At 44.2% G+C, this 23,569-nt stretch overlaps 1 protein-coding gene across 3 annotated transcripts in view; it reads left to right on the top strand.

Moving 5' to 3' along the window:
- The window catches only part of LAMA3 (laminin subunit alpha 3), a 272,108-nt gene that overhangs the window by 237,388 nt on the left and 11,151 nt on the right, over positions 1-23,569 (top strand). For all 3 annotated transcript variants that reach the window (XM_078435375.2, XM_078435376.2, XM_078435377.2), the window contains 9 exons: positions 2,361-2,480; positions 2,864-2,997; positions 9,514-9,631; positions 10,012-10,152; positions 12,018-12,157; positions 12,910-13,041; positions 14,530-14,683; positions 18,933-19,102; positions 22,881-23,064. In XM_078435375.2, the coding sequence (XP_078291501.2) occupies positions 2,361-2,480; positions 2,864-2,997; positions 9,514-9,631; positions 10,012-10,152; positions 12,018-12,157; positions 12,910-13,041; positions 14,530-14,683; positions 18,933-19,102; positions 22,881-23,064 (1,293 nt within the window). The remainder of the gene's footprint in view (positions 1-2,360; positions 2,481-2,863; positions 2,998-9,513; positions 9,632-10,011; positions 10,153-12,017; positions 12,158-12,909; positions 13,042-14,529; positions 14,684-18,932; positions 19,103-22,880; positions 23,065-23,569) is intronic.

The raw sequence follows: 23,569 nt of genomic DNA on the forward strand, positions 1-23,569 counted from the left end.
AGGGTTTGGGAAGGACCTGACCTGCCTATAGAGTGTAAGGAGCTGAGCAGTCACACAGCATCTTCAGGTGGTTGTTTTCTAAAACAAGGTCTTCTTGGCACTATGTTTTGAAGTTCTTGGAGACTGAGAACCAGAAATGCTATTCATATTAGAAGAGAATATATGGAATACCATTAGTAACCAGATGAGAGAAAATGATTTTGAGCACTGCTATGCTCATTACTCAGTGAGTCGATGTGACTCTGTTGATTTGGAGTGTGATGAACCCTGACTGGCTCCCTAGGACAAGGTTTAGGATTCAGATAAGGACTGTTGTTCCTTTTAAGTAAGGACTCTGTCAGCAGACTTCAAAAAGAGGCCTTCTGATCATTAGGGAACTGTGGAAGAATAAACTTTCAAGCCTTATATCAGAAATTCCTCAGCGTATCATTTTTTTAAGTTCATTTACTTATTTTTGAGAGAGAGAGAGAGGGAGAGAGTGGAGAGGGGCAGAGAGAGAGGAAGAAAGAGAATCCCAAGTAGGCTCCATGCTAATAGCAGGGCTCAAACCCATGAACCGCAAGATCATGACCTGAGCCAAACTCGAGAGTGAGACACTTAACTGACTAAGCCACGTAGGCGCCCCCCAGCATATCTTTCTAAGGAAAGGTCTGTTTCAAGTATGTTCCTTACGCAGTGATGGGGTTGCAGTTACAACCAAGACAGACACAGTTGCTGCCCTCAAGGACCCTATATTCTAGAGGGGAGGACAAATATTTAACAAAGCCATACTCAGTAATTGGTTCATTAATTTATCACAATGACCATGAGTGGTATAGAGGAAAGGTTTGGGGTGAATGAAGATGTGTAAAAGACTTTCTTGAGCAAAGGATGGATAATCTGAGACCCGGAGGAAAGTAGAAGACAGCATTTGAAGAGGACAGAGCAGAAGGGTGATCCCTGTGGGGAACGAAGCACAAAGAAGACTCGGAAGTGGGAAGGGCAGGGAGACTCAGGGATGGAACCGTGGCCCTTGTGGCTGCAGCACCGGGAAGCAGAGGGAACACGGAGAAACAGAGTTGAAGGGGTGATCAGAGCCTCACAACATGTGCTGGGGAGTCAGGACTCTATCCTGAGACCAAAGGAGGATAATCAAACATGCCCGCGCTGACATTTCCACAGAGCTCTCTGGCTGTAGAGTGGCAAGAAGGGACAGAGTGGGGGCACCTGGGTGGCTCAGTTGGTTGAGCATCTGACTCTTGACTTCCACTCAGGTCGTGGTCTCACTTGGTGGGTTCAAGCCCAGTGTTGGGCTCTGCACTAAGTGTGGAGACTGCTTGGGATTCTCTCTTTCCCTTTCTCTTTGTCCCTCCCCCACTCACTCTTTCCCTCCCTGAAAATAAATAAGCTTAAAAAATATTAAAAAAAAAAAAAAGAAGTGTGGCCGAGACTGGGTGGCATGAAATGGAAAGTTAAGAAATGGTGGAACCGACAAGATTTGGTTGGAAGAGAGAGAGGATTAAGAGTGACTCCTAGTAGGTTTGTGGCTGGCTCAGCAAGGGGATTTCTGGTGAGAGAGTGAAAGGAGGGGAGAGAGTGATAGGAAGGGCGGAGAGTCAGGCTTGGCAGCTGGGAGGTATGATAGAGGCATGTAGGTCCCAAGCTCTGCTTGAGATACTCAGAATTTGAGGTATCAGTAAGCCACGTGTGCAGGTGGTAACAATAAGGTAACAATAAGGTAACCAGATGTGCAGATCTGGCCCTGGGAAGACAAGTCTTGGCTGGAGGGAAGCATCTGGGCTTCATGGGCACACACCTGCATTGGGCTGCAGAAGTGACTATGACTTTGAGGCAGGTGGGAGGGAAGAGGAGGTCCTCTGAGGGCCCTCAGGGATCCCTCCACATGCGAATGGAAGGAGGGGATGCTCGAGGGGGATGAGGCGGACACATAGCAATAAGTCAGCAAGCAGATGGCGGCAGACGTCTGGGACCGTGCCTCTCTCCAAAAGGTAGCAGCCATCTTTTCAAATGATATTAATGATCTGTGTCTTTTCACTTTCCATTCATGCATGCTGCTTATGGATCGTATGAAACAAAATCATGATAACAGATACATTTATTGTGTCTTTCCTGTGTGCTAGCCACCGTGCATGATGTTGAACACTGCTTACAATATTTAACTGTCATACCCATCCTGGCAATGGGATATCACGGCACTATCGTCCGTGCTATCAGCGGATTAGATTTTAAGGCTGGGACCTGCCTGTTCAGGAGGCAGCTGAAGCTGAGAGCAGTTTGTAACTTGAGAGTAACTGAATCCCAGCCCTCTAGGTATTCTTTGGTGGAATCTTCTGGTAATCTACATTGTTTCCATGCTCTAGGATCGCTTCATATCTCTAAATATAGAAGATGGCAATCTCCTGGTGCGCTACAAACTGAATTCAGAGCCACCAAAAGAAAAAGGAGTCACCCACACTGTCAACAACGGAAAAGACCATTCGGTACATCCTTTGAACGTGTTCACGTGAATTGTTAAATGTCCTCAGTCCTTTAGAATTAAGTCAGTGCCAGGACATTTTTCTATTACCAGACTAACTTAACAGTTATTAAAGGATGAGGGACACATCTCTCAAAATCAGAATATTTGGGCATGAAATATATATATGTATATATGGCATATATAAAACATGATTAATTTCAAATGCAAACATTTCTATTAAAATGTTTTAATATTATATTTTTATCCAAAAGTTCTATGGCTCAGAATCTTCCTACCATGTATATAATGAATCTGAAGGAAATAAAAACATAATAGCTCTGAACCACGGTGAATAGGATCCTTTAATTGCCCATTGCTTGCTGACTCATCTCTCATTTATTTTAGATCCAGATCAAAATCGGGAAAGCCCAAAAACTCATGTGGATAAATGTGAATTCTAAAAAAATCAGAATTGAAGGTGAAATATTCGATTTCGGCACATACTATCTGGGAGGGATTCCAATTTCAATCAGGGAAAGGTAAGACGATGTAAAACAAAACAAAAAACAAAGAGGCAGGTTACCTCTCTTCGTGGTTATGATTGCTAATGATTAGTTTACCTTTTCAAATTCCAGCAACAAACACAAAAAGTTTAACTTCTTAGTGTTAACAGTGTTAGCCAACAGAGTAAAACAGGTTGTGAACACTGGATAATGAGACTGGCTGTTGAAAGGAGAGTGAGGGAATCGCGGGTTACCCCCCCCTCCCCCCCCAGGGTCCTTCTTAGGAAGAGAGAAGCCATAGGGAATGTGGTTAGTGTTGACAGTGCTGGAATAAGAATGAAGGCTGTGGCCCTGGGGCCCTTCAAGGTAGCACAGGAGAGCTCAGGCGGTTCCATGGCCTGGCAAGCAGCGCTAGGCACTAAAAGTTGGGGTTGCTGCCTTCAGGAAGTATGTCCAGAATATAAAGCATGTCTGTATTACTTGGCCTTTTGTGTTATCAAGGACTGAATAGGTACATCACTGCTTCTTGGATAATAAACACATGGATGAATTAAGTTAATGTGAGAGGAAGTGAAGCTTCATCTGAATGAGAAAAAAAATACGACTTCCAGAATGTGCTTAAAAATAACTTTTACATTTAAACTTGTGTGTATCCTCCAAAAAGGCTTTTAAATAGCTGACAATAGGGGCGCCTGGGTGGCTCAGTTGGTTAAGCGTCTGATTTCAGCTCAGGTCATGATCTTGCAGTTCAAGGGTTTGAGCCCTGCGTAGGGCTCTGTGCTGACAGCTTGGAGCCTGGAGCCTGCTTTGGATTCTGTGTCTCCCTCTCTCTCTGCCCCTCTTCTGCTCCTGTGTGTGTCTCTCTCTCAAAAATAAATTAACATTAAATAGCTGACAGTAATGTGTGGAAGGACTCCCTGGAAGGTTAGTACAGACTCATGACTGAGTTAAGAGCACTCCCCCATGAAACTGTGTTTATTATGATTATTCTTACATGAGATCTGAGGATATTGAACTCCTTTTCTAATTTATAAATCAGGTCAAAGGAGTACTAGATGTGGTTTTTAAGGTGTTGTGTATAGGTGGTCTTTCTTCAAGAATCCTTATACATGTGGACATCGGTCCATCCATAATAAAGAGGAACTAATATTCATTTTAAAGTTCTTAAGGTTACCCTCAAAGACGAAAATACAGGTGAGAAAGCTCTGCCCTTAATAGAGTTTGGGAGTGAATATCTTAGATTCTTTGAACTAGAAAGGACCTTGCATGGGATGCAACCTCTGAATTTTATAGATGAAGGAATTGAGAGCCAAAGAGGGGCCGTTCATATTTAGCATCATCAATATTAAATATCAGTTCAACCATGAATTGCTGTTACAAATGATCAGTAATCTTGATTTTATTCAATTAAATGTGATAAAATAGGTTAACTTAAGGAAGTCAGCACTGCTGTGCACATCTGAGATTCCCATTCATTCATTACACAAGTACTCATTGAGTGTCTAGTGACATCAGGCAGTGTGGCTGTTGCTGACAAGGCAATGATGAACTGGCCAGGACCTCAAGTGTAGCAGATGGGAGACCACAGAGTGTGATGGGTGCCACGAAGGAGAAGCTCAGGGTCCTGTGAGTCCCCCGGAGGGAATCTAATCCGCTTGGGGGCATCAAGAAGGTGGTCTCTGGCTGGGACCTGAAGTATAGGAGCAATCAACATACATAAAGCGCCAAGAGCTGGAGAAAGCGTGAACTTCCAAGGAACTGGAGGATACTGGCGAAGCAGGCTGGGGGTGCCACATGGGGCTGGTGTGGCAAGCAGGGGCCAGAACACAGAGGACCTTGAAAATCACAGTAAGACAGCCGTTGCTGGGGGGACACCAGCAGAGAAAGGACATTATCGATTTCAACTTCTCAGTAGCTCACTCCGGTGCAGGGTAAAGACTGGATTCGAGAGGGAAAAGGCAGAGGCAGGTAGAGCAGTTGGAAGATGAGCTTATTAACAGAGGCAAGAGATGAGGGCAGCCGCAGGGAAGCAGCTGTGCAGATAAGGCAAAGGGCGTGGATGCTTAGTATCATTAGGACAGCAGATGGGTAGTACTGAACGGTTGCTTGGGGCTGGGGAGGGAAGTATAAAAATGTTCAGGGGTGACACCTGGGTTTTGCTCCAGTGCTTGGGCAGATGGATGGCACTGGCAAGGAGGCAGGGGATGGGTTCGGTCTGAGCCAGGCTGAGTTCCCGGAACCTGAGAGAAGGTGGAGATGCCAGAAAGCAGTTGGACAAAGGCCTGGACCTCTACAGAGAAGTCTGGGCTGGAGAAAGGGTGAATGCAGCTCACGTACAGGTGTTGGTCAAGCTTGTAGGGCAGGTGAGCTCACCCGGAGCACTGAGGAATTCTCGGAGGCAGCAAGGAAGCTACTGGTCAGTGGTTTGCATTTGTGCGGCGTTAGCAGAAGACCACGGGTAGTGATGTGGGTGCCAGTGAGTCAGGATTTACGAGGAAAGGGTAGTGGGCGATAATCAAAAAGAAGTCATTCTAGTCTTGGCTCAGCCACTAAGGAGCAGTGGGACCTTGAGTTAAGTCAGCACTCAGCCTTTCTTTGCCTTATCATCCCTATCCACTTATGAAATACATATGTGGAAAGGCACCTGGGTGGCTCAGTTGGTTAAGTGTCTGACTCTTGATTTCTGCTCAGGTCTTGATCTCGCGGTTTGTGGGTTCAAACCCCGTGTCGGGCTCTCTGCTCTGACAGGAGAGCCCGCTTCAGATTCTTCCTCTCTCTCTGCCCCTCTCCTGCTCACACTCTCACTCTTTCTCAAACAAACATACATACATACATAGATATAGTTATGCATATACAGATAGATGTACATACAGAATTTTTCTAGTAATTTTTCTAGTAATCTAGTAATAAATCTAGTAATCTAGTAATCTAGTAAGTCCTAGAGTTTTCCAAACAAGGGACTACTTCTTTTTCTGGGTGAGTTTATACTTTGAGTTTTTACTAAAATTGTAAGAACATCTGGGGCACCTGGGTGGCTCAGTCGGTTAAGCATCCGACTCTTGATTTCGGCTTAGGTCACGATCCCAGAGTTGTGGGATCGAGCCTTGAGTCAGCCTGCTTAAGATTCACTCTCTCCCTCTCCCTCTGCCCCTCCCTCACTCACTCTCTCATGCTCTCTCTCTCTCTCTCTCTCTCTCTCAAAAAAAAAAAAAAAAGATCAAAAGAACATGGAAAATGTAAGAGATAGAAGACAGTCAAAAGAGTTCACTGGCCTTTTACTCCCTTGCAAATAAAATGCTAAGCAATATTGGCCATTTCTAGCCCTGCTTTATCCCTCTGGTGACATCTTTGATGGTCCAGAGAGTCTTGAATCTCCCTGTGATGGGGGCCACTGGGGGGCGGGTGGGCAGACAGGAATCCTACTAAGTACCCACACCCAAGCTCTGCGGGGCAGGCAAACAATCCGTCTAAAGGAGGGAGGTGTTCTGATTCCCACATAAGGGGAAGGCCCTTACAGACAGCAGCACTTAAACCTAGTTTGGAATGAAGGAAGCCAGTTGAATCTCTAAATGAAGCAGCCCTGACCAAGAGGTTTTGTGAGTGCCCTGTTCTGTCCTCTCTCGCTATAATGTATCCCCATGGGGGTGGGAGCCCAGATCTGGGAATGACTTGTTTAGGATTACAATCAGAAATCATAATCTGTTAATCCCATCTGCTTCCCATGAGAAGAGAAAATCACTCAGGTGATTCCAGAGGCTCTCAAGCAACAGGAAGTCTTTCCTGGGGAAAGACCTACACCATTGTGTTGGTGTAATAATAAACCATTAAAATGAAAATAGTAATTCTTTTTTTTTAGTGTTTATTTATTTTTGAGAGAGAGCATGAGCAGAAGAGGGGCGGAGAGAGAGGGAGACACAGAATCCAAGGTCGGCTCCAGGCTCTGAACTGTCAGCACAGAGCCTGATGTGGGGCTCGAACTCAAGAACCATGAGATCGTGACCCGAGCTGAAGTCGGCCGCTTAACCCAGGTGCCCCGAAAATAATAATTCTTAAAGTAAAAATCAAGGATCTATTGGACATTTACTCAGTACCCAGCACTACGTTTAGGATTACATTTGGCTCTTACTGCTCTGAAATCTGTCAACCACAGGTTTGGACCAGGTTGGTCTTTGTGAGTGAATTGGCCCACAGTGTGCATACATACCCCCGTGCGCTAACCCATTCATACAGCAGCCTGCACCCCTACACAGTCACATTCCTCTCGCAAGTGTGTTCAGCCTTTGTATCCTGGACTCAGCGTGGAATTCTAGGCCTTCAGATGAGCCAGAGTGCCAAGAACGCCTCGAAGAAGAGTGGAAATAAATCTTCCATCTTAACATCTCCGCTGCAGATAACTGTTCTGTAGAAAGAGTCTCCATTCTTCCAAGTGCTAGAAGTACACAAACAGTGTAAACGTAAAGAGCAAGGACCAGTGTGTGTGCCACACCGCTCAGGTCCCAGCACTGAGGTGGCCACTTTCCTGCCGCATGACCTCAATCAAGTTGCTTGACCTCCACATGCCTCCCCATGCTACATCTGGAACATAGTCAGAGGATCTACCTGTCTCTTAGGGCGGGGTGAGGATTCAAAGTGGGTCAAAGAGTCAGCCAGGCAGGTGGTGAGAGCTCAGTAAATGTTAGAGAAGAAAATAGCTCCCTCGAAAGGTTCTGGTGGGGCTGGAATACTAATGCCTGACACAAAATAGGTGCTGCCTGTCCCCCGGCTGCCTTTCTTCTCCGCTTTGCTTTTCTGCTACCTTCTTCCTTCAACTTACACTTGATGGAAAGAAGGACCTCAGGGGATGGTGATGGGTCTAAACCGTGCGGAAACCCCACAGAGAATGGATTTTAAAATATGTGTAAATAGACAAGCTCCAGGAATGAATGCAAACTTTCTTTGTTTTCCAAGGCAAAAAGCCATCTTTATAAAATAATTAAGCTCAAGCTGCAATGCCAGCGAGGATTCATTTCTTCCTTTTCGTTCTAATGAAATTTAATTGTATGCATATTACATGTAGCTCAACTATTTATAATGACTTGAATAAAAATGAATACAGATACCTTTCCACTTAGAAAGGTGAGCTGACTTAGGGATTTATAAGGAAATGAACCTTGGGGTTTTCTTAGTTACATCATTTGTTTAAGAAATGACAACTATTTGCCTGGACTCCAGTCAGTTCGTGTGTGTTAATGGTGTATGTGAAGTCAGCTCCAGACAGATCCAAAAGTCAAATCCAAGGGGAAATGCAAAAAAAAAAAAAAAAAAAAAAAAAAAAAAGAAAGAAAGAAAGAAAAGAAAGAAAAAGGAGTGGGGAATGCCAAGTTAGCCACATAGGCAGAGTTGCTGCAGCAAGAAATTCCTCTCATTACGATGACTGTACTCAATATGGGGAGAGTTACTCACCCTGGCATCTCACGTGGAGTCCTTGCTCTATACTGGGCATCATTTGAGTATGTTACACATATTAACCCGCTTAAATTCATGACAACCCGATGGAAAAGATGAACATGTTCCCATCGTAGAAATGAGGATACAGAGGCACAGAATAGTTAGATCGTCTGCTCAAACCACAGGGACAGGCCTTGAACCCAGGCAGTCTGGGTGCAGAGCCCTCAGTTCTAGTGCAGCAGAATACGCCTCCCGCACTCTCACAACTGCATGCCACACCCAATGCCCAGCAATTCCAGTGCATTCACTTTTTGTTGTTGTTGTTGTCGTTTGTTTATTTATTTACTTTTGAGAGACAGAGCACAAGCCGGGGAGAGGCAGAGAGAGAGGGAGACACAGAATCCGAAGCAGGTTCCAGGCTCTGAGCTGTCAGCCCAGAGCCCAACACAGGGCTTGAACCCATGAACTGTGAGATCATGACCTGAGCCCAAGTTGGACGCTTAACTGACTGAGCCACCCAGTCAGTCCCCATGAACTTGTTTAATCCTCACAGTGCTTTCCATTGTTCTGGCCTGGCATCAATTCAATACCAAGCCACATTTTTCATCATTGACTAGAACACAAATGTAACAGTTTGTTTCTACTGAGTTAACGGTGACTAACTTAAAAGTGGATAGAAAAAAAAAGAGCTAAGAGTTTTCTAGAGCATTCTTGGGTCTAGTAAGTGACTTCTTTATTAATATATATTTATATAATATTGATAGTATATTAATTTGTTAATATACTTCCTATTCACCATGTACCACCATTACTCTGGAAGGGGAGTGGGCAATTCTAGATCTTGTACATTTTCTGTCTCTATACTTTTTGAGGGCACTGGCCATTCTTCTGTCAACACTATCATGTTTATTTTTAAAGCTGAGAATGCAGAATCACACTGAAAGGAAGTAGATTTTCTCAGCTTCACAAAATAAGTAGTGTTACAGAAATCCCATGAGAACAGACACCCGTAAAATAAATACCTGTTTATGGATGAAAAGTAGCAGACAAAGTAGAGAGTTTCAGCTCTAATTCTCAGACAAGCCTGGTCTGGTACACCTCTTCCTTTTTTGTACCCCAAATCAGGTTTAACATTTCTACACCTGCTTTCCGAGGCTGCATGAAAAATCTGAAGAAAACTACTGGTGTTGTTAGGTTGAATGACACTGTAGGAGTAACAAAGAAGTGCTCAGAAGACTGGAAGGTGAGTACTGAAAACCTTGTAGAAAAGTACTGCTCCCCAACCAACCCATCTTTGGTATTCATTTACACATCAACTTTTGAGTCTCCCAGTAGCACACAGTATTATGATGAAATGGTTCATTTATACTCCCTACATATTTGCAAGATATAGAACGCCTTCAGGTTTGCAAGCTAAATTTGTAGGAAAAAAGGAATACCGACTATACACACAAAAACGCAGGTGATTGGTAGATTATCATGCAGAAAAGCAAACTCTGTTTTTTTCCCGAGGCAACATAAACCACATTAATCAGCTCAGGTGAAGTGACATAGAATAAGATACTGGATTTCAGCCATGAAATGATTCCAATGCCAATAATGTATTCTGTGTTTGCCTTTCAGCTCGTGCGATCTGCCTCATTCTCCAGGGATGGACAATTGAGTTTCACCAATTTGGATTTGGCTTTTCCCAACCACTTCCAGGCCTCCTTTGGATTTCAGACCTTTCAACCCAGTGGCCTATTATTAAGTCACCAGACAGAGGTATGAAATATTGCATGAATACTGAATAAGATTTAAACCCGACTCAAAGTTTGATGTCAAAAACAGTAGAGAGATTTTGAAGGTAAATTAACTAGGCATTTTATCCATCATCACAGGGTGAAGGACATTGTATATTTCAACCACGGAGGTTATTGTTCTTCCTGGGACAAGTCCTAAAAGAAAAAAGGCTTAGGAAGTACATTATGGTTTACAGAATTGAATTTATATGTATTCACGGACCCATTTTCATTTCTCTTGGGTTTATTTTAGGAGTTAATGTGAATTATACTGTTACATGTAATGATGTAGCTTAAAGTTTTAGATCTAAGAAAAAAATCAGAATATATCCCCACTATTCTTTTTTGATTCTACAAAAGATAGTTCTTCAGATTCCTTTTTTGCATCATCAGCTAGTTGTACAAAATTTACATCTGGGGAATAAGGTCCTTTGCTCTTTGTTCATGTACAACAGCAGGACAGAATTCTCTTCAGCAAGCAGGTACCCTCTGTAGATTTATAGGGTTTCACTCGTGTTGTTATACAGGGGTAGAAGTCAACTAATAGGCAGAAATCCCCTCGTAGAATGAGGAGGGAGTTTAAAATAGAGGTAGAAGTAGAATACTGACATTCTTGGATTTGTTTCTTCAGGATTGTCAACACAACACAACAGGCATCCAACATTTGTTGAAAGACAGAATGGTAGCCGACTCTCTGGTTCTGTGGCTATATCATATTAGAAGGTCTCTTTTCTCGTGATATAGTTGCTCAATCAGCCTTTAGAGATCTTTTTTTTTAACTACCCCCTGAAGAAGCACGTACCAGCATTTTTGACTGCAAGAATGCCCTTTCTATCAAAGTAGGATGATATGACCTAGTTCTTTTGACACCCGACATTTGTTTCCTTTGCTGAGGATAGAGATACTGAGTATACAGTATACAAAACGGTCGAAAGCCAGCGTAAGAGTTGACTTAGCAAAAGAGGAGATCAATCCTAGACCTAGAAATCCTAGAAATATCCTAGGAACATTGCCCTCAACTTCATAATGGGTTAGCTAAGAAATACATATAAACTGGCATTCTTTTGTCCAATTTATAATGAATAGTACCAACTGAAAAAATCAAAATATAAAGCTGACAATGGCTACAACCACATGCTGGAAAAATTGTTTTAGCCTAAAAGCTCATTATTGAAAATTGCAAAAAAAACCCAAAAAACAAAAAACAAAAAACCTGTACATGGTAGAAAAAAAAAACAACAGGAAAATTCAAATGACAACTACCGACTCTACACATATTTTTAAATTAAAAATCCACAGAAAGAATCTAATCATCTTGCCAAAATTTAGATCTGCAGAGTTTGATGTCAGAAAATTGAACCTCCTTGAAATTATGACCAGAAAATAAAAAATTCCTAATGACTAAAGAAAAGATATCATTGTTACGATCATATATGGAAAAACAGTTGATGAATGAAACCTTCATCACACAATTGATTGAGGAAAGAGTTGATCCTGATGAAAATAACATAAGCACATTGAAAATAGAAATAGAAAAATTTAGAGATGGCTTAACTATTTTGTGTAATTGATGGAGAAGTTAAATTGGTTTATGAATGTAGTTCCATAAAATGCTTTTGACAGATTCATCAGTGTTTAAACAATTTGGATAAGACTTTTATATTCATAAACACGGAGTCAAAATAATCAAAAATAATCTTTAGCTCAAAATAGCAAAGTCAAAACATTTGGGTCAAACCCACCTGACTGTTTTATGCATGGTTTTGATCAGAAATTCAGTATTGATACACCTGTAATCTTGAAATAGAAATTAATGACATTGACGGGCATATGCTGTGATGATTTCAGGCAAATAACCTGCAGGTCACCCTGGAAGATGGTCACATTGAACTGAACACCAGGGATGGAAGTAGCCCCATTTTTAAATCCCCCCAGACGTACACGGATGGTTTGCTGCACTACGTATCTGTAATAAATGATGACTCTGGGTGAGTGGAATGGCCCTTCTGCCAGAGCTCTTGAGACTTTTATTTCGTTTAATGGAATTTTCTAGTATCTTTTTTGTGAAGCATGTGTCCTTGATGCTGACACTGTTTTCCTAGTAAGATTTGCCTTCTTCCTGGTTCTGGATCAATTTCCTCATAAAAAAAAAAAAAAAAATCAATCAACCATGGGATGGATGTACAAATTGTGGTATATTCAAAATGCAGGAGTGAAACGGGTAACAAGCAAAAAGATCTACCACTGTGTGGGGTGACATGAGTGAACTTCCCAGTGTACTGCTGAGTGAAAGAGGCTGCACGTAAAAGAATCATCTCCTATGATTTCATTTCTATAAAATTCAAAAACAGGCAAAATTAATTTCTTTTCTCAGTATTCAGGATAGTGGTCATACCCTTGGAGGGAGAGAAGCAAGCACAAGGCAGGGTTCCTGGGTGCTGGTCTGTTCTGCTTCTTTATCTGGGCGCTGGTATCATTGGTATATTCACGTTGCAAAAAATTCACTGAGCTGTTCACAGGATATGTGAACTTCCTATACGTATAGAATACTTTAACAAAAATCTGTGCCAGAGAAATACATGGAAAAAAATGTAAGTGCTCTTTAAAAATAAATCTGGTCTAACAAGTTACTTTAGGTTAAAGATACTGAGTCTGAATCGAAGACAGTAATTTGACCACATGATGAGAAACGTTTCTTCCCTGCAGTTCTCACTCTTGTTTTGTCTTCCTCCTTTTCCAGACTCCGGCTTCTCATTGATGACCAGCCTCTGAAGAATAACCACAGGCTAAGACACTTGTCAAATTCCCAGCAAACCCTGCGTCTGGGCGGAAGTCACTTTGAGGGTTGTATCAGCAATGTTTTTATCCAGAGGTGCGTCCTTTCCTGTGTGTGTGGCTGTGGGTGTGAGAGCCACCTGCCTACAGGGAGGGCATCTCCTTGCTCTGGTAGCACAGCTGGATGTGTCACCACGTGCTGCACCAGGCCCTCATTCCACAAACTTGCCCATGCCTTCTTAGACAAGATACACACGTTAAAAACAAACCACCTCCCACAAAAACTTCCCTGCCTCCCTTTGTGGGAGCAGCTTTGGCACATAACCTTGGAAAAGGTCTAATCAAAATTAATTTTTGGATGATGGCCCTGAGAATTTTCCAAACTGAAATTTCACTTCATTTGAATCAAGACTGCACGTTTGATTTAATCAGAATCTGTCCCATTTTGGGGGCTGATAGCTTGCATGGGCCAGTGTACTTCTGGGAAACCAGACCACCATACTGTCAAACTCAAATGTGTCTCTCTAGAGAGAGAGGAGCCTGGTGCTAGCGTGCAAATGTTTAGATGTTCTTTTCTTTTGATTCAAAATAATCACCTTATTTTTATTTTATTTTTTTATTTATTTTAATTTTTTTTAATGTTTGTTTATTTTCGAAGGAAAGAGAGACAGAGCGTGAGCAGGGGAGGGGCAGAGAGAGAGAGGAAGACACAGAATCTGAAATGGGCTCCAGGCTCTGAGCTGTCAGCGCGGATGCTGACGCGGGGCTCGAACTCACAAACCGTGAGATCGTGACCTGAGCTGACGTCGGTCGCTCAATCGACTGAGCCACCCAGGCACCCCATAAGTTTATTTACTTATTTTGAGAGAGAGAGATAGAGAGAGAGAGAGAGAGAGACAGCACACAACCCGGGGAGGGACAGATAGAGAGAGGGAGAGAGAGAGTCCCAAGCAGGCTCTGTGCCATCAGCACAGATGATCACTTTTAGATAAAAGGCAAAGCCCTGCCCAGGGCAGAAGGGGATCCCAGGACTGGTAAGGAAACTCAGGCAACCTGTTGGAAGCTCGGGGGCTCCTATTTTCCATCAAGGCTCAGACACCAATCACAAGATAAAGCAGATTTATCTGTGAGACTACCCTACACAAGTGCACAAGATAAAAAGCCTTCTACAAACTCACTTCTAAGGTTCCTGATGTCCACCATCACTCTAGATCATCGACACCCACCTTTCTCCTCTCTGCATATTTCATGTTCATATTTCTAGATGACACCTGTTCCAAAGAAAGAGCTGTAGTATACTGGCTTTGCCCCAGCCCTAACCATTTAAGTGAATACAGTTTCTCAGGCCTTTCTGCTGGCAAGACACCGTGCTGGGTATTTTAGGGAATGCAGACATGGGTAACAGCACATCCTCCTTTTCTGAGCCCAGTGCCTCCTCTAGACACAATGTACAGGTAGGAGAGGAAAGTTTACCTAGAAACCATGACAGTAAGAACGTGTATTCTTAAAGCAAGTTCTCGTGCCAGTGCATCTTCCTTGAGATGTCAGAGTTTGGCAGTGGTTTTCTTTTCTGCCCTCATTCCAGGCTCTCAGAGAGACCTGCAGTCCTGGACTTGGCCAGTAAATCTACCAAGAGAGGTGTGTCCCTGGGAGGCTGCAGTTTAAATAAACCACCTTTCCTCATGTTGCTTAGAGGTTCTACAAGGTTTGACAAAGCCCACACTTTCAGTATCAACCAGGTAAGTGTACCCTACACTGGCTTTTGCTTCTCCCCAGAGGATTCTCGTGAGCGATTCCTACCCCACATGAGATGTTGGGGAAAGGGCTGGGGTGGTGTTAGGGGTGCAGATCACCTGATCCCTTGGTGGTCAGTGCCTCCAGGAAGTGGGATTGATAGGTCATCAACAATTGGATTATGCCAAAATGTGGAAAAGGTTTCCGTTTTAGCTTTTAGTTTTGTATCTTGATGAAAATTTGGCAATTTTTTGTAGACAGAACAAATTGAATCTCCGGTTTCTCAATTCCTATACACAATGTCTCGCTCTTTTGATATTCCTGTTGTGTACCCAACAAGTATAGTGATTTTCTCTAGAATACAAGGGTCATGCCCCTTCCCCTCCCCATAGACAACCCTCCACCCTGGCTCTTAAGACAACATAAACACATGCACCCAGGCCTTGCCAATACCAGTGTGGTTTGACCTTGACTGCACACTGGAAACATCTGGGGAGCTTTTAAAATCCCAGTGCTTGGGTTGCATCCCACCTAATTACATCAGATGCTCTTGAAATAGGTCCAAGTGGCAGGAGTTTGTAAAGCTTCCAGGTGATTCTACTGTGCAGCACTAAGGCTGAAAGGAAGTAAAATCTCGTTTGGAGGAGCAGAAGCATTGTAATGAATTGGACACAGCATTAGGACTTAAACAATTCCTTGCTGTGGCCGAGGTCAACACTATGACCTCCCCGTGTCTGAGGTTACAGTTAATATGATTAATGGGTATTAGTGAGCACCTCCTATGCACCGGGCATTGCGCTAAGCTCTTTAAGTGGCTTTTCTTACTACATCTGCAAGTAACCTTGTGAGGGATGTATTATTACTGTACTTCTATATGACCATACTACAGTAATAGTACAAAGCAAGTATATTACTAGCCACATCTTACAGAAAAAGATGCTGCAGTTTAGAAAGATAAGCAATTTTCCCAAGCTCCCACAGATAGAAGGTGCAGTAGGAATTCAAAACCAGATAGCTTGATCCCACAGCCTGCACCCTCCTAAGAGCAATGTGCTTCTGTTCAGCACACTTTTCTCTCAACGTCAACCCCCATGCTACTTGTCTGCCAATATTTCCCTTGCTGCACGGTGATTTGGAGAAGTTGAATAATAGTCCATAATAAGAAACGTTTTATGCTACTACGAAGAAATATATTTTATAGAGGGTAGTCATTTTGCTGATATGAAAACAACATCTTTAGGACTGCTCCATCAGGAATGAAATCATATATTCATTTTTTTTTTCATTGTAAGGCTGAGAGTTACTGAGAGGCTAAATTAACACAGTGATGGTAGAGATGGAGAGAAGGAAAGGGGTTCAAAGCTATTTAGAAGATAGAATATACAGGACCCAGATGATAATTGAATGTGGACGGCAAGGGAGAGGCAGGAGTTAATGTAATTCTGAGACATCTAGTCCGGGTTATTGGATGGGTGGAGATGCCATTTCATGGACATAGAAGAAGGACAAGTATTTGGAGGAAAAGAGACTGGGTGGAGTATATTGTATATTGAGTGACAGGTGCCTGGAGGACATCTACAGAGAGAAAGCCATCAGGGACTGTCTCTGAGTGGGCCTCAGTGGATGGGGGGCAGAGGCTGGGTCCACCGATACGGGAGCCGCCAATGAATATGCTGTATTTAATTGTGCCTCTGTTCTGTGCAAGCCCCCAGATTTGACGGAATAAGACATTAATTTTGCCTCCAAAAGCTCAATAATAGAAAGAAAGCAACAAAGCTTTGTGGTTAAGTACTAGAGTTGGGGGTCAGACTTACTGGGTTTACACCGAGCTTTACCACATATTAGGTGTGTGGCCGTGAATGATTATTTAACCTCTCAGCGGGTCTATTTCCTGAAACACAAATGCAGATATATAAAGTAAGATCTCCTAGTGTTGTTGTGAGGGTTAAAAGAGGTGCTAAACATCCAACATGTAGAAAAGTGCCTGGCACATGGTAAGCATGTGGTAAATATCGGCTGTTATTATTATACACACTAATAACCTCAGTGAAAACAAAAAACGTGCAGCAGGCAGGAATTTCCCTGCCCCACAAATCAGGGGGGTTCTTCTGGAGGAGGTGACACACGAACTGGGTCTGGAGCATGGGTTGGATTTAGACAAGTAGATGTTGCTTTGCACGAGCAGAAGCCCGAAGCCAGGAGGCAGGATGTGGGTGTAACTCGGGTGCGTGACACTTCCCGTACATCTCTCTGATCATCACCAGTCTGCGTACTATCTCTTTCGGTTCTCACCACACCCCTCTGAGAGCAGAATAAAATGCCAGCTCTACAGGTCAGGAAACGGAGTCTCAGAGAGGTTTTTAAAAAAAAAAAAAAAAAAAAAGGCAACTTGCCCAAGAGCACCCAGTCAGTACACGGTAGACTCAGAATTCAAACTTAGAGCTGTAGACCTTAAAGAATGTTCTCTTCAGACCACATCCTGTGGCCTCTACAGGGTTGGAAAGCTTGGTGAACAGGGGAAATTGGGTGGAGGAAGGGGAGTGACAGAGGTAAGCTCAGAATTCCACATTTGAGCCCCATCAGGGATAGGATGACTTAATGTAATTTTGACATTTTTCTGTAGTCAACATGAAGCCTTTGAAAGGATTGCTTTAAACCATGTTTAAAGAGTAACAGGCAGCAGCCTGTGGGATGGTTTGATGAGGGAAAGTTCTATAGACAAGGAGTCAAACTGGCAAACTACTGACAAAGTCCAGGCAAGAGAGTCAGGAGTCTGGCTTTCAGGGCAGAGGGACTGGGAGTGGCAGTTGTGTCACAGAAATGAAGTAGGACATGGAAACTGAACTCAGGGAATAGGCAAGGGAGGTGGGTGTCCATGATGGCCAACATGTAGGGCCTGGGTGCCTTGAAGGAGGTTGGTGCCATTATGAGAAGGAAGAGTTGGTGACAAAAGGTATTTATGAAAACTGTGCATCTCGATGTTACTGCTATTGCCACACAAAGAAGACTCAGGGAGGGAGCGAGGCCCCAGTAAGGAAGCTCCATTAGGATCCAGGGTGGGCTGGATGTGAAGCGGTTTTAAGCAATTCATTTAACTCTCTGGTGGCTATGATTGCCCATCTCCACTCACCAATGTGTAAACACAAAACGTTTTAAATAAGTGGTATCGAGTTTCTATTCCAAACACCCTGTCCAGGAATCAGGTCCAGGAGGGTAACCTGATCTTGGAGGAATTTAAATTTGTTTGGAAGCCTTTAGCCGTTAGCTCCAAAGTAAAATGGTTTACGATAAGAAGATCTATAGGGTCACGTAATGGACAGTTCAGGGACAGGTAGTGTTTGAGGCCTGGCCCATCTCAGCTCCATCCTGCGTAGTTCAGGGCTTCGTATCCTCACGGGATAATGCTCAGCACCAGACCCATGGATCAGCTCGTCTTTGTTAGCAAAGACGTATTTCTCAGAGGCCCCATCCCCTGTTTCCCCTCAAGGTTCATTGTCCAAGAGGGAGGTCACATGTTCATTCCTCAACCTGTCCCTGGCACAGCAAATCCCCGCCCTTCACTTTGACAAATAGAGAACCCAGTGGAGCACTGGGTCTTGTGGGGACTGTGGACACATGATTGCAATCTGGGCTCCACAGAGCAGAGAAAACGGGGAGAACAGCTGGAGAGTCTCAGTTTCTAACAATTTTTCCATCCCTACTTGATATTTATTAGTTATTTTTTGGCATTAAAACTCAGTTCTGTTCAAAAGCTCAACGTGTCATCTAGCCTAGGACACATTTCTGTGCGTAGGTCAATTCTGACTAACGTGGAGACAGGCCATGCCTCCCTCCCCACCCACACCTTCTGGTTCTTGCTCTCTGTTTCTTTCACTGTCCTGCTGCACAAACCCAAATGAATGGCTCCAAGGAGAGGTGGTAGGCTGGTGGCTCCGTGTCCTACTGGCTGGCATGGCATGGCATGCTGCTGCCAAATGCCGGCTCTCTCAAGGGACATGACGATTATTCCACAGCTCCATGGAGGGGAGGGACTCTGGATACCCTCGGGTCCGAGGTGCAGCAGCTGTCAGGAAAGAGACCAGACTTGTATTGGATGGGAAGAACATGCATCCTCCCCGAGGATGAATTCATCTCTATTGAATTAATCTCCTAGGATCACAGTAAAAACTGCGAGAGGCACTTAGCAAGATAAGTATTCTTTACTCTTCCCCCTGATGATTAGCTGTCCTCAGTTTTTGCTTCTCTCCCTGGCAGCCATTGCAGGACACACCAGCGGCCTCCCCAAGGAGCATGGAGGTGTGGCGAGAGGCCCAGTCTTGCCGGCCACCTCCCCAGGCCCAGGCCAGTCACGGAGCCCTCAGGTTTGGGGACCATCCCACCAGCCACTTGCTCTTCACGATTCCCCAGGAGTTGCTGGAACCCAGGTATTTGTTAATTTTCCTGCCCCCACACCAACTCAGAACCTGACTCGACAGTTGTGCCCCGGAGCAGGCTAGCCAGCGGGACACCATGCACCTGTCCCTAATGAAGCGGCACCACCACTTCTGTGAAAGAAGGTGCTGGCCCCCACGGGACAGGGAGCGTGACTGCCCGAGCGTGCGCCCTCCCCGCAGCCGGAACACACACACGGTGGGGGCTGCTCGGTGGCCAAAACAACCCTCCCAACCCCCGGCCAGCCCTGGTGGAGGATTGACGGTGTTCTAAAAATAAGACTGACACTTCTTTTCGAAGCTGCTATTTATTTCTGTTATAAATCACCTTTCTTGTCTGCATTCTATAGTCAGAGAAAAATAATCCTTTTAAGTAGACTCAGTGCCAGATAGATCATATTTAGAGACCACTTTTGGACTTCTTGTGCTAACAAGTCGCATCACTTTTGGGGAGGAGGAAGTGAAGACATATTAATTATGTTGGATAAAAGTAGGAAAACAAGGTTTGCCATTTTCATATGATTCAGAGACATAAATAACAAGGTGCCACAATTCTGTGATGGTTTATGTCCAGAAGCAGAATTTCCCAAGGGTCAAAAAGGCCTGGCTTTGAGACTGAGGTTCAGTCCCCACTCAGCCACTTGCTGGCTGTGTGACCTCGGGCCATTTGCCAGTTCGGTCCTCTGGGATGCACGTTCAAGATGGGATTAGACGTGCAAGAGATGTATTGTTCCTGTGGGAGATAAAGGTGGAGGGAGGGGGGCTGGCAGGGAGAGCCTTCGGCTGAGACGGGAATGGCGCCGTTAACCATGGGGCAGCAGCAAAGCAAAGGTCACCCCTTAGAAGAGTTGAGCATAAATGGCCTGGCTCTAGTTTTGCTGCTGAGCTCAGTTCTTGGCTGGGAGTCATCCATATACCACTGCAGACCTGAGGGCACGGCAGAGGGGGACTGCCAGCCACCGCACCCCCACAGCACGTTCACTCTGGAGATTGGAGTAGCAAATCCGCGGACACCATAGGCTAGAGTTCAGCTTCTTTAAGCCTCAGCTTTCTCTCCGTAAACTTGGCATCATTATGCTTGTCTCGCATGTTTTTGCAAGTTGCTTCATCTCTTTGAATCTCCATTTTCTCATCAGCTAAATGTTGATAATGCTTTCCTTGCAGGGAGGAGACGTAGTAGCTTGCAAGGGGCTGGCCCTCACATACTCAATAAGCAAAGTGTACGATTCACAGGCAGATGTGAAGGCCGGAAAAGGGAAGGGTGGAGTTTGGAAGGAGAACCCTATGCCAACAGCTCCCCAACTCCAGCTGGGATCCCTGATTTGCAAGAACTGTGCTAGTGGAGACTAAGAAGTGGGGTCCCACTCAGTTATTAGCCCTTCCCGGGGCTACCTGTCGGGAGGAAGCCCCCACTCCCGCTGACTGTGCCCTTGGCCAAGCTGAGCTTAATGACCATGATCTCTGTGCAGATGCTCCCAGCCTCCCCTCCCACCTGCGTGGGCTCGGAGGCTTCTCTACCAGCCCTGCCCTCCCCTCTCCCTGCAAAGCCCCCTTCTGTCTCACATCTTCTCTCTCATCACGTTCAGTGTGGTGAGTCCTCTGGCTTCTTCTGAGGATTTGACCCCAGCACCTTCCCTTGCAACACTAAATTATATGTAATAAATGGGAAAGCAAACATTTTTAAAGGGAAAGTGGAAAAAAGTAATCATTAGCAGATGTAACTTTTGAATTATATTAGTCTCAAATATTCTAGCAATCGGAGTGTATTTCCAGGATGCTACCAGTCCAGAATATGGGCTCTTCCATCGTTCTCATTCTAATTTATATCCTGGCAATTTTTGGCCTCTCCTTTAAAATGCTGCACCACTATTTTATCCTTGTGACGAATGCATAAAAATGCCACTTTGCTCCCTGCCTTATTCTCCTATCCACCAGCAATGAAGCGTCATAGCTACAGTATCATATGCTGGGATTTGAATATAGTACCGTCTTTTTTGGGTGTTAGTCAGTTAGCCTTTTATGAAAGAAAGCTGCTTTAAGAAATAACTCTGAAAAGCAAATGTCAAGTCTGATAACCAAGCCCACATATGTAAAGTACTTTAATTCTGTAGCAAGTTCGAATATCCTCCTTAAATTGGCTAACCCTCATTCTCTAAACCTCCGCACGCAGCTACACCAAGAGAAATATTGAGCGGTGTCACCATCTGGTTGGTTTAATTTAACAAATATAGATTTCTTTTTCATTTTGAAGAACATCACCCTCAAGGAAACTTGCTAATCTGAAAAATTAAAGCATCTCAGTGTTTGCTCAACCTCACAGTATTAAAAAGCAAAGAGAAGTAACAGTGTCATTTTTTTCTTCCGCTTCCTGGTTCTGCCTCTGAGTTTTCCATTTACCATTTCATTCAGCTATTCAGTTAACTATTCAGTTCAGCTGAACTATGTGTTGACTGCCCGCTGTGTACAAGGCACTGGAGATAGAGCTTCAAGCAGGAGAGACCTAGTTCCTGCCCTCTGTCTGGGTTGCGCTTAGACATAAACCAAAAGGAGTGGATGATGACAGCCTACTGGTAACCTGCGTCCTCCACCACCTTGTCACGCTGCACTTTCAGGTACCCCTGTCAGTGCACCTATGCGTCAGAAACAGCTAAGAATGAAACATACATCATTGTATTCCCAGTGCCCACCGCAGGGCCTCATACATACTACACTCTCATTAAATATTGTTGGATGAATGAATAAATGGGTGGATGGGTGGGTGGGTAAGTGAGTGAATGTGAGTTCTCCTGCAAAATTAATCTTGCTCAACCAGATGTGCATATGATATGTAACCATCATGCAAAGGAATATTCACTTTCACTCTTTGCTTTTACTGCGTGATGCTTGCTTAATTCCTGTTCCATTGGAGCTGGGATATTAAGGTCCGAGAAACATAAAGGTGGATGGGAGAAGGTGGGTCTGTACTTGCCCGCCTCTGTGTTAAATATGTCTAACAGAAAGAAAATGCTTACCTGATGCTTAAATCAAATCCTTGTTACTCAGATTACTCCCCCCCCACACACACACACACACACAACTTCCCCTTACAATGTTCCACTCCTTGCACATGTACAAAATAGAATGATATTCACTGGGTTAAAAAGTTACTGGCTGCTAAGTGAAATGAGCTGTTAGTCACAGAAAGGCGAATGCTGTGTAATTCCACTTATGTGAGAGACCTCAGTAATCAAATTCAGAGAGACAGGAAGTAGAATGGCGGTCACCAGTGGTACAGAGGACAGGGAATGCAGAAGTGTTGTTTGCTGGGTACAGAGTTTCAGTCTTGCAAGGTGAAAAGAGTTCTGGACACTGGTTGCACAGTCATGCGAATGTACTTAATGCTACTATACACTTTATAAAGGTTGAAATGGCAAATGATGTATATAAATTACCATGATTTGTTTAAGTGCGGATTTTTTTTAAACAGTAGAGCATCTTCGTTCTTGCCATATGCTGGAGCTTACACCACCGTCTAGGTTTGCCCTAGAGTTTGCTCATTATTCCCCAATATAGTAAGAAAATTATACATAAAACTTTTAATAGCTGGGCTACAATGGCTTTTAAAACTTTCTAAAGAAATAGGTCATTTAATCAGTACATGCCTTAGTTCATGCATTTGAATCATGGGGGTTTGGGTGTCTGTGCCTCATCCCCTCTCCTGGCTTCAGGGACTCAGAAGAACACTAAACACATCTATTCTCCTTCTTTGCCTTTTGCTTTATTTTCCTGACAGGTCACTGTTTGCTGTGGACATGCGGACAGCCTCCTCCAGAGGGCTCGTGTTTTACACGGGCACTAAGAGTTCCTATATGGCTCTTTATCTTTCAAAGGGACGACTCATCTTTGCTTTGGGGGCAGAAGGGAAAAAGCTGAGGCTCAAAAGCAAAGAGAAGTGCAATGATGGGAAATGGCACACGGTAAGACCTGGGGCTGTGTGAGCCCCTCCCCCTGCTACAGAATTCACTATGGAGTACCTGGAAAGGAGTGTCCACATTCTGCCAGCCACAGAAGCACAGCGCTGGGAGAGCCCGTGTGGCCGGAGGCACTGGGCACCCCCATGTCTTCGCACAGGAAATGGCTGCATGTGCTGGGCAAGGATGTTGTGCACGGATGCCTCAGTGCCCAGATGGGCTTTACTGACCACTTCTTCGGGGTCCTCGCCCTGCCTCCCTGGGCTGTGTCCCCTACCCCCTTCCCACCCCTGCTTCCTGGACAATTTCCGTCTGTCAAGACCATGTCTGGGTCTCCAGGCCCCTCTCTGAGCCTGGAATGCCTTCTGGATAGCACAAGCTTAAAGACCGAGATCTCTAGCATTCCAGATCTTCCCTGAAGGCATCCAGATTTGAAGAAAAATTCAATTTAAGACAAAAGGGACCTTTTTTTTTTTTTCCTGATGAGGGAACTAGAACTCAAAAAACGTAA

The sequence above is a fragment of the Panthera onca genome, chromosome D3, assembly GCF_046562875.1.
Source record: "Panthera onca isolate mPanOnc1 chromosome D3, mPanOnc1 haplotype 2, whole genome shotgun sequence".
NCBI classification, from domain to species: Eukaryota; Metazoa; Chordata; class Mammalia; order Carnivora; family Felidae; genus Panthera; species Panthera onca.